The 11,676-nt window shown below is 36.9% G+C and overlaps 1 protein-coding gene across 1 annotated transcript in view; it reads right to left on the reverse strand.

The window, feature by feature from the left end:
- Nucleotides 1-7,196, reverse strand: part of LOC107723542 (protein LBH-like) — a 16,025-nt gene extending 8,829 nt beyond the window's left edge. Inside the window, exon 1 of the mRNA XM_016532229.1 lies at nt 7,033-7,196. Within this exon, the coding sequence (XP_016387715.1) occupies nt 7,033-7,174 (142 nt within the window). The 5' untranslated portion in view covers nt 7,175-7,196. The remainder of the gene's footprint in view (nt 1-7,032) is intronic.
- Between the last annotated feature and the right edge of the window lie 4,480 nt (nt 7,197-11,676).

An 11,676-nucleotide genomic window follows, 5' to 3' on the forward strand; every position in this document is an offset into this window, starting at 1 on the left:
AAACTACTTTGTTTGGCCTTCCAAAAGAGGACGAAATCCGCTTCGTCATGCCTAGAGCTGATCCGTGCTGGTCGCTGAGGAAATACATCAACTTCACGCTGTGGATCGCTGGATCGGCTTTCACTGTGGACGAAGCGGAGTCCAGCCCGGGGTCGTCACAATAGACTGTATAAAAACATGGGCATAGTGTCCGTGACGTCACCCGTAGGTTTCCGAAGAGCGTTTTTGAAGCCTAAAGTAGGCGGAGCCGGCCGTCTCCATCTTGGCAGCGCGTCACCGTCGTCACTCCCGGATAATCAAAAATGGGCAAGGAGGCGGGAGCTGGTTGCTGAAACCACACCCACCTAGCTCGACGGTGATTTGAAGTATGAAGTTAAAATAATGCCTAAAAGATTTGCAAACGCAGGGTAAGAGTTGTGGAAGTGTACATAAGTAAGCGTAAATTAAATTGGCATGCGCAAGAGAAGCTTTGTAAAGGTGTAAATCGCGTTTCAAGCATAAGAAAACATTATTTGCATCATTTGACTGTTATTCGTAAGTGTAATTCATGTATTGTGACTTACAATACATGCGAACGCAAAATAAATATGATCTGCATTCTTCTGACTTCCATTTTTCCGTGCTTACACTTTTGGCACTGAGTTTTGCTAACGTGAGGGGGAGGGCGGGTCCACCACCTTCTTGTAGCCAATCAAATGAGGCTCTCCCTGACTCTCCATTTACTCTTATCCAATTGGTTCAATAAACACACCACACGCCAAAACATTAATCTTCATTTAGTTCAGGATCGTTCTCGATGCCAGAATGGTACTTTTAATGTACACATACATTAAAAATAAATAAATATATAACAACTTAATTAAAACATGATACTTTATAAGTTGTGTAACATTAGGCTAGACTCCCATGTGTTCATACTGAATTGTGAGTTGGTGTTAACATTATTGGATTGGTTTGGCTTTACATTGAAATTTCATATATAATATAATCTGCATACACCATTGAGCTGATGTTAAACATTACAGTCAAAATGATGTTATGTGACAATGCTCAGCGCTATAGTATCAGAGTGCTATACTTTGTAAATACTTCTTACTATACCAATAAAGCTACATAAATCTGAATTTGTCAGTTTTTCAGACCTGATTGATTCTGATTACTTTCATGTGACTGATCAAGCTATTATATGAAGCAAGTATGAGCAACAAAATGCTTTCTTTGTGTCCAGATTTGACTAACGCAAAAACTTACACTTCAAATCAACATAAAAAAAAATAAAAAAAATCAACTTTGATAAAAATATGTCTTTAATGATGTCTAAATATATATCCAAATTAAAGTAACTAATTATGTGGGAATCCAACGTTCCCAGCCACTAGGGAACGCACAGCCATGTTTATATGTTTATTTATAGAGCTAAACAGCCATCTAGTGGTTACACAATGGTATTACAGATGATAAATGGTGAATAAGTAAGAGATAATAAATATTTTAGTAATATTTAGTAAAATCCCCTTAAATTACAACATGTTAAAGTAAAAAAATATATATTACTGTTGGTTCAATTATTATTTAACCAAATTTTAGTTTAAAAAAAATGGAATCGTCCCTGATCAGTAGACAGGTGAAATTATACATGTATTAAACTAGTGCAGATGCTAGGCCATCTTTAAGTATCATCAAAATTACAATATTACAATAAACTAATATATCATATATAGCCTCGAAATTACAACTTATAAAGCCTTGAAAACACAACTTATAAAGTGTCATGTTTTAATTAAGTTTATAAAGTTGTTTAAAAAAATTTTTTATTTATTTTTAATGTATGTGTATGTTAAAAGTACCATTCTGGCAGCAAGAACAATCCTGAACTAAATGAAGATTAATGTTTTGGCATGTGATGTGTTTATTGAACCAATTGGATAAGAGTAAATAGAGAGTCAGCGAGAGCATCATTTCATTGGCTACAAGAAGGTGGTGGACCCGCCCTCCCCCTCACGCTTGGAGAATCGTGCCAAAATTGTAAGCGCAGAGAAAAGAGAGACGGAGCTGTACATATCGGTTTATTTCGGGAACTTTTTGCCCCACATGCACAACAAGTCATTTAGATATTTGCAACAGTTTGTTTTTTTAAACATACAGATTGGTTCTATGCAGTCAATCCAGTCAACTGTTGTTTTCGCTTGCAAATCACTGTTCACAGGCTTGCAGTACTTTTGACCGTATTTTAGCGAAAACAACGTGCCAAAAGTGAATAGATGAATTACACTTATGAGCAGTGTTGGGGAAAGTTACTTTTAAAAGTAATGCATTACAATATTGCATTACTCCCTTAAAAAAGTAACTAATTACGTTACTTAGTTACTTTTTATGGAAAGTAATGCGTTATATTACTTTTGCGTTACTTTCACGTTACTTTTTAAATATAAGCAGGGCTTGATTGTTTTTAATATAAGAAGTTCTATTTATAGCAAATGTAAAAGCCCTTTCACACCAAAAAGTGTAATGAATAAACCTCAGGCTGAAGCAAAAGTAAAATCACGTCTGTATAGTAGAACGCAGGAGAAGAAACACTCTTCAGCAATAAAAAAAATAAAGCACAATTGTTAGTTTCTCTAAAGTCATTTTTGCTTATTAGTATGGTTGAACTGGATCATCAAAGGTCAGCAGCAAAGATATTGGTTAATAAAATGGGATTAGATACATTTGTATTTCTCCCAATATGGGGACAGGAGAGTTGTCAGTCAATAAATGGGAAACAAAGTAACTGGCATTACTTTTTTGAAAAAGTAACTCAGATATGTTCTTGTAAATTAAAAAAGTAATGCGTTACTTTACTAGTTACTTGAAAAAATTAATCTGATTACGTAACTCGCATTACTTGTAATGAGTTACCCCCAACACTGCTTATGAGTAACAGTAAAATGCTGCAAATAATTTTTTCTTATGCTTGAACCGCGATTTACACCTTTACAAAGCTTCTCTTGCGCATGCAAATTTAATTTACGCTTACAGTCTAATGTTCACTTCCACAACTCTTACCCTGCGTATGCAAATCTTTTAGGCATTATTTTACCTTCATATAAGTTATTTTAAACTATTTAATTAAGCTTTATTTAATAGTTTTAGTTTAGTTTAGTTTTTTTTTTAACAATGACAGTTTATGGACAGACTGTAGTGGGGATTTTTCATTGACTTTTTTTGCAGGTTACATCAATATGCCAGTAGATGGCGACAAGTCACCGTATTTATGAGTAAGCCATTTATCATTCACTCAAATTATTTCTTCAGAAACACTGATTCATTCAGGAATGAAACAACTAGCTGTCTTTATGAATGAGTCAGTGAATTATTCACTCAAACAATTTGTTCATAAACACTTTTATTCAGGAGCAAAAAATCACTGTGTCTTGCTCAAAGAAGCTTTGTTTGTAAAAATAAATAAATAAATAAATGACCTGGCGAAGCAAAAATGGCTAAAGTAACTGTCAATATTGCGTCTAAGGGGATGTTTACATGGCAACAGCATTTTAGGGGCCTAAAAATGCAAACTTTTGAAAATGAGTTTTAAAGTGCCAGTGATTGAAAACGATACCGTTATCATCTGTTTAAACTACAAAAACGCAAATGTGTGAAAACGATGATGTCATGCACAAGCATATTCGTGTTCAGTCTATTGGTTTGTGAACAGGTGCATAGTATTTTTTCACCAACTGCCTGGTATGCATAATACAGCACTTTAAGTAGTTTTCGCAGATCCATGTGAACGGGGATCGTTTTGACAACATTGTTGACTGTACACTAAACTTTTCAAAAACTCAACTGAAAAATGCTTTTAGTACATTGTTGTCACGTAAGATACTGAGTATTAACTTTATTGAGCAGTATTACGCCAACGCTCTCACTCGTGTGATACTGCTTAAATAATAAACAGGACAGACTGGATACATTTACATGAAGCTCACATGAGTACGGTTGGCTTGCATAATCTATCTGCCGCATGATCTGTCTAATCATGCGATGTGGAGCAGCTGGTGGTCCTGAAGGCTGATTCCTCAGCCCTCCGCATGCCACATATGCACACCGTCCTGTGTGAATGACGAAGGCTTGGTGACTAACACGGCCCTTTACCGTGAAAACGTGTATTAGCACACATGGTATTTGTTTGATAAAGAATCGTATTTTGGTATTTGTAGCATTATTATTAAATACTGCAAAAAGACATGCATGCATGCATGCATACAATGCTGCTCGTTCACTACATTGCACATTCACACAACAAACCTGCTTTTTTAAAAATCTGATGACACGCATACTATCACCTGATCATTTGCATGGATAAAACCAGTATCCAGTGTTAGCTGATCTGAGATAAGGCTGTGAAGAGACCACAATGATGCTTCTTATGCTTTGATGTAATGAGAAACAGCAAAGCTCTAAAGCCAGACAGGTGACATGAAATGAGAGAGTCCTTACAGATCAGCCACTTTAAAGATATTTTTGTTTTATCTGTGAAAACAAAGGTCTTGGTAGAGAGGATATTATACTGTCATTATCATTGTAGTTTACCCTTGATTCCATTTGGGAACTGGGTGGCTCAACTGAATCAAAGGACGAGGGATACAGCGGAAAAACAGGGGGTGAGCAGATGAAAGAAAGTAGAAATAAGCAGTACTATAAAAGAAAAGGATTAAAGGACGGTGAATATGATACGATGAAGAAATAAACCGTTTGGACCAAAGAATGACACCTATACGCCTGATAAAATAGACCCACAAGCTACAATCTTACACAGTGCTATCAAAGATCACAGCAGTTCAAAGACAGACCATGAAAAATCATCCCCAAATAAATAAATAAATGAACTTTTTTTTACTAAAAGCGCCATTCAGATTAATTAGCAGCACACAGATGCTGGATGGCAGACAGATAAAGAAACTAAGCTTTATGTTCTCTGCCTTTAATGTTGGTTAAAAATGGACTGATTATTCATGCTCGCTATTATGTTGATGGTGACCAGCACAAACGCAGCTCACTCCCCAGACCCTTGTTAGCATACAGGCTTTTTCATTGGTGAAAGTGACAAAAGAAAGACAAAAGGGGCTTGAGTGAGGGATCAAAGGGCTGTGCGTGTGCTTGGTGCCATTTATAGTGAGACAAAGCGCTGTGGAAGATTGGCTTTGTAGGCGGCCACACAAAGACTTCATATGCTCATCAAAATAATTTCAGACGGGCAACCCTGAAAAACAGTGCAGGTGTTATTGTTGGCCATTGCACTTTTGAGTATCTGTTGTTTTAAAGAAACCCATGCTCAGTAAACTCCTGGTGGAGAGCATGGTGGTTAGTTACAAATGCTATTTTCTAATTTTCTACCATTTAAACGTGTCTCACTGTGCATGGCTCTGTGTTTCAGTGAAAAATAGAGATGGTATCTGAATAATTTAATATGACTGGGTGCAACGACAGACCTCACCCCCTTCCTGGTGACATGGAAAATCTTACACAAATCTAGGCAAATGACCGATACTGGAGCTACAGTCAGCATGGAGCACTAGCAAAACTCTCGTAACTAAATGTTACCATCACAAACCACGTGCAAAACACACTTCAAAATATGCTATCTTTATAATAATTGACTGTTGGGAACAATACAACAGCAAAAGCCAGAGCTTGATTGCAAAACAAGTCATTTTATGGAAGAAAAACACACCATCACATGCAAAATTGCAAAAATAGATCAATGAATAAAGCGCTGAAAAGCCATTGCTAGAAAACTGCCAATACAAATGATCAAACGTTAAAAAGACATTATAAATCTGCTTATCTGCCCATTAGAATTGCACAATGTAGCTATAAAATTAGTTTTACAAGGTTTCAAGTTTACTTTTTCACCTACAAATGTAACTTCTGACAAAATGTACTGACCCTCAAGTTATTATTTCTTCTGTGGAACACCAAAGGAGACCCTCAGTCACCTTTCACTTTCATTGCACCTTTTTCCATACAATGAAAGTGAACGGTGAGGCTAAGATTTATATTCTTTTTGTGTTTTAAGAGCAATATAATCTGGGTTACATAAATAGCCTACTGCTAATTTACTATCTTAACTAGTTTCCTGAAAGAGTGTTGTTGTGCACAAATTAGGCTATAGCAAGGCCAGAGTGTTTTTTATATTAAAAATATTAATAACACCGTTAAAATGTATTTTATTATTTTTATTTCTATTACCTTTTCTATGAATCAAATTCCTCCGCCAGAATATAGTCCCTCGCGTAACAGAAGGTTGCAACAAAATAACGATCCACTATCGGTGCTGCGCAGTGATATCCTGCACAGGTATTGACCAATCCAATAGTATGCAGACCGGAACTATTCGTTGTTGTTATATCACTTTTTCCAACAAATAATTAGATAAGATTAGCCTACCTAGAAAGTTTCAGGTAAAAAGATTATGTTACTAATTTCAGGGATACTCCTGTAACTTGTAGCCTACTCAGTGCCAGGTTACATTTCAGAAATAATGTACGTAGCACGGGAGGAAGAATGAGTTTAGAAAGGCATGAGGGTGAGTAAATGACAGAACTATTCCTTTAATATAAAAATGATGGTAATACTATAATAAGAATTTAAATCTGAATGCATAATAATGGTAATGGTAACCGAAATAGGAATAGTAGGCTATCCTACACTTGACTGTTGTTTTAATTAGAGCACATAATTTGTCAAAGCATAGCGGTGACATGAGTTACGGGCATCAAAAAGCTGAGTAATCCTGAATTTCCGTTTCGTTCTCTAAAATCTTGCCTTAGTGCCAGAAACTTGCAGGCTAATTTATATGTGATAAACCTATTCGAACTTACTTAATCAGTCGAACAATGCAATGCATCTTTCTCAAAAGCATGAAAATATCTGACACATCCTGCACTAAATGCTGATTAATCCTTTCAGTGTGCCTCAGGCAGTTTGGGTTCAAGCTCAAGCGCGCATTGTGCACGGTATTTGTACGGCTGGTGTGTAAAGTGCCCATACCTGTAGCCTTCCGAAGTGCTGGCTCTCCGCGTAAAGCCCGTGGCTGCTGCTCTTTCCAGTGGATGTGCGTGCTAGACTCAAGCCAGATTCTCCCAGACTGAAGCGCTGCAACTGTTACCTCAGATAGCGACTGTAATTTCATGCGCACTCACCCGAGTCACAAGAGCACGACTGTGTGTGAGTGCGAGAGAGAGAGAGAGAGAGAGAGAGAGAGACACCTCTGGCTCTTCACGATAGTTTTAAGATGCAGCTAGTTTAGTGTAGCTTACTATTGTACATTTGCCATAATTCAGATAGTAGATATGAAGATACCCCAGTTAAAATATGAATAGATGCAGGGATCATATGAGATTGTGAAATGTTGAATGTCCTCTGCAACAAGTCATGTCCATCAGTCTCTTTGAAAGTAAATGGTCACCTTTTCACATATAATCTCTCAAATTCAAGAATGATTTATTATCAACCATGCATTTTTAATTAAAAAATTAAATGGAAATCGTTAATATAGTATGTTGATCATGTTACCAGGGGTGTAAACTACTTAGTACAATATTAAAATATAGCCTACTATAAATGTGTTTCTATTAACAAAACTATTAACAAAAATTTTAAGGGCCATAGATCAAGTAAAAGATTATTTTTATAGAATACTGTATACTTTAGTTTTTCAATATTATAAATAGAAAATTTGTACTTTTATTTTTATTTAAATTCTAAAGGTATTTCTCCTTACAATTTTATATTAGTCACAACACCGACCCAAAAGCAATGCTTCACTGAAAGTGGACAAACAGGACTTAGTTTATAAACAATTTTATTCAGAAATCTAACATCTATAAAATTAACTTTTGATGAATTTAATGTTTAACAGTTTAGGGGGGGTTATATAATCACAACGTTGTGATTAAATAGGTTGCTTTACAAATTTGCCTTGATGAACAAAAATCTCTTCCGTCTCTTGAATACAGTTAAAATTATGTTAATGAAATCTGGAATTCTGCAAAAAAACAAAACAAAACAAAACAAAACAAACAAACAAAAAACTTTTTCTGCCAGGACATTATCCGGTAATTTTACGGACATTTCTAGCAACACTAAAACACAATGCAATGAAGTGTAAAGTTCAAAACACATGTAAAACACCTGTAAAAAATAAATACAGAAACATTCTTATTAATATAGTGCATTGTGCCCGATTTTTGTGGATTTTTTTTAGTGTTATATTAGTTTGACTGGTTACTGTCTGCATAATTGTTCCCTGTTATTATTTATCATGTAAAAACTGGATTTACATGGAGAATGACATATTGTGAATAAGTACTTAAAAAAGGATATGAATCGAGTTAACTGACCTTAATCACAGCTGCCAAGCCATTAAACAACCCAAATCCAATACATGCCGTCTTATCATGATATTTTGTCTTGTCTTATCTTCTCAGTCATTAATCTACATGACTGTACTGTTGAACATAAATAGTCAAATACTATGTATAATTATCACCATAATGGTTATTAGTTATAATTTCAAGCTAACCAGACCATAATAGAATTTATACTTTTTAAATAATAAAAAAAATGAAACTTTTATCACCAAGATATAACTGTCATTTATGTGAGAATTGACTGTGAGAGATGCATTGTCTGGGGTATTTAAAGTAGTTTGCAAGTGATTGTGTTTGTGATGTAAAAAGTCATGACCTGTGGAGTTCACACACTCTCTTAACTATTAGGCTGGTATCTTACACTGACATTTCTGTGTCAAATTACACAGTGTGATGGAACATACAGCGTGATGGAAAACAGGGCGAGAAGTCGAATGTCAGAGGTTACAGGATCTCACCTTCCTATTGGCTCAACCCTGATTCTGATGATGATGTCACAGCAAGTAATGAGTGAAAGGAGATGCTGTCGTTCATATAGAGATCATCTCACAACCGGATCCAGCAAAACCCAGACCTCAGTGTCTTGGCAGGCAGATTTTTCCAGTGGCTCTGTAACTTGACAAGGAAAGGTATCCATTTTGACACATATACCTCTGTGCATGTTAATTTTTAAACACAGAGTCAGTGTCAGTTCAGTGCAATTATCGTGTATTACTGCAGTAAAGATAAGAAAATATTTGGGTTTTTTTTTAGTGATGATCACCAAAAATGTGTTTTAAAAAATATATCAACACATTTTCAACTGAAAAGAAAATGATAATGTCACTTTTCACTTTGATTTTTGCAATAAGTTTTAAGTGACTGGTGTTAATATGATTTTTAGTCATGAGTGTATGAAGTCAGTTGACCCTATAGGAATAGTTCACCCAAAAATGGAAATTTTGTGAAATTTTACTCACCTTCATTCCATCCAAGGCGTAGATGAGTGCTTCATCCGAACAGATTTGGAGAAATTTAGTATTGCATCACTTGCTCACAAATCGATCCTCTGCAGTGAATGGGTGCCGTCAGAATAAGAGTCCAAACAGCTGATAAAAACATCACAATGATCCACAAGTAATACACACATTAGTCAATTAAACAACTTGTGGAGTGAAAAACTGTAAGTTTGTAAGAAACAAATCCATCATTAAAGGGATAGTTCACCCAAAAAATGAAAATTCTAGTCATTAATTACTCACCCTCATGTCGTTCCAAACCCGTAAGACCTCCGTTCATCTTCGGAACACAAATTAAGATATTTTTGATGCATTCTGACAGCTCTCTGACCCTCCCATAGACAGCAAGGGTACTACCACGATCAACGTCCAGAAACATAGCAAGGAGATTGGTGAAATAATCCATGTGACATCAGGGATTCAACCGTAATATTACGAAGCTACGAGAATACTTTTTGTGCACAAAAGAAAAAAAAATAACAACGACTTTATTCAACAATTCGTCTCCTCCGCATCACCCTAGTGCCATTTTGGAGAGTATCCACTGAACGCAAACAGCGTAGGGCTGGGAATCGATTCCAAAAAGAATAGATTCCGAGGCGATGGGAATCGAGAGTCGATTCCTAAGGTTGGAATCGATCCCATCAAGGGCCGGAGGGCCGGAGGCCGGCTTGAGTGAGCGAAGGCGGGCGGGCTTGAGAACGGCGTGGCCGGCGGATTCGACGAAGGAGCGTCCGGCGGGCTTGCAGCAACCACATGTGACGACCCCGGGCTGGACTCCGTTTCGTCCACGGTGAAAGCCGATCCGGTGATCCACAGCGCGAAGTTGATGTATTCCCTCAGCGACCAGCACGGATCAGCTCCAGGCATGACGAAGCAGATATCCTCTTTTGGAAGACCAAACAAAGTAGTTTCGCTTTCACAACGAAACACAGCGTCTTCACGACATGGCAGCGGCAACAACAATACTACAGCGAGAATCAAAGTTACGCCTTCTTTCTTTGCGTGAACATTTGGACGGTGTTATGCAAATCTTCCCAGATAGTGATGTAGACATGTGGGGGCGTGTTAGAACGAGCCGTTTTAGGTAGGCGTGGTTGACTCTTAACTTTTATAAAGAATATCTCTTTGGATTTGAGACTTTAGTCTTTGCAACTTTACAGATCTTCTTTATGCACCAAGAGCTTGTAACACTCCAAAGAGAAAGGAAAAATTTAAATCGCATCATATGACCCCTTTAAGGATGCAGTCTTCCGTTTGAGAATCAGTTATTCCTACTTGCATTAATTCGCCTCTTGCTCGCTAATAGTGATTAGAAGTAGTGATTCGTTTTCACGGAAAGGTTATTTCGGATAGATCGTTTTAATTAACCAGTTCAAAAAAAACGATTCAGAGGTTAATTTACGGTAGAATGGTTTATGTTGTCCACATTTTGAGCATTGCACGAAGTGATCGATGGTCTTTATTTCCATCTTAAATGAAATGCTATTTTTTAACCTTTCTATCAGCCAGTGATAATTCTGAGAAAGAAAAAAACGCAGAGAGCACTGATCAGTGGCCGAGAGCGCATCTGACTGACAGATAAACCACGAGCTCTTATATCAGTGTTATTGTTAATGTTCGGGTTATTTTGTTTCAATGTACAGTTTGTTAATATTGTGCAAAGCATACAGTTAAGTAAACATCATTCAGCTGAGCTATGCACATTTATTTTAGACACTTCACGCCACCTCTTGTTCCTTTCATGCAATAAACGCATGTCCACTGCTGAGCTGTGGGCTATGACTATCATGGGCAATGCAGACAAAATTACAATTTAAAATCAATCAGAGCTACAGAAATGTATCGCAATTTTTACAAATAAAGCTTCATATTATGAGAAGGCTACTTTCTACGACCTTTATCCTGCAGTAATGGCGAAATTAGGTTCCTCCGGTCTAAAAAAACAGGATTCGAAAAAGAATCGAAAACAACAGTGAGGAATCGACTCTTGGAATCAAATCCCATCTATTCCAGAACCAGGAATAGGATTCCAAAAATTTCGGAATCGAACAGCCCTAAAACAGCGTATGTTGTTCTGTGTCAGCCGCACCACACGGATACGTTGTTTTCGTTCAAATCAAAGCACAAACAATGTAGAAAACGTATCCGCGTGGCGCAGCTGACACAGAATAGCATACGCTGTTTGCGTTCAGCGGATACTCTCCAAAATGGCGCTGGGGTGACGCGGAGGAGACGAATTGTTGAATAAAGTAGTTTTTTTT

This window comes from Sinocyclocheilus rhinocerous, unplaced genomic scaffold (genome assembly GCF_001515625.1).
Source record: "Sinocyclocheilus rhinocerous isolate Xijiao unplaced genomic scaffold, SAMN03320098_v1.1 scaffold1725, whole genome shotgun sequence".
Taxonomy (NCBI): domain Eukaryota; kingdom Metazoa; phylum Chordata; class Actinopteri; order Cypriniformes; family Cyprinidae; genus Sinocyclocheilus; species Sinocyclocheilus rhinocerous.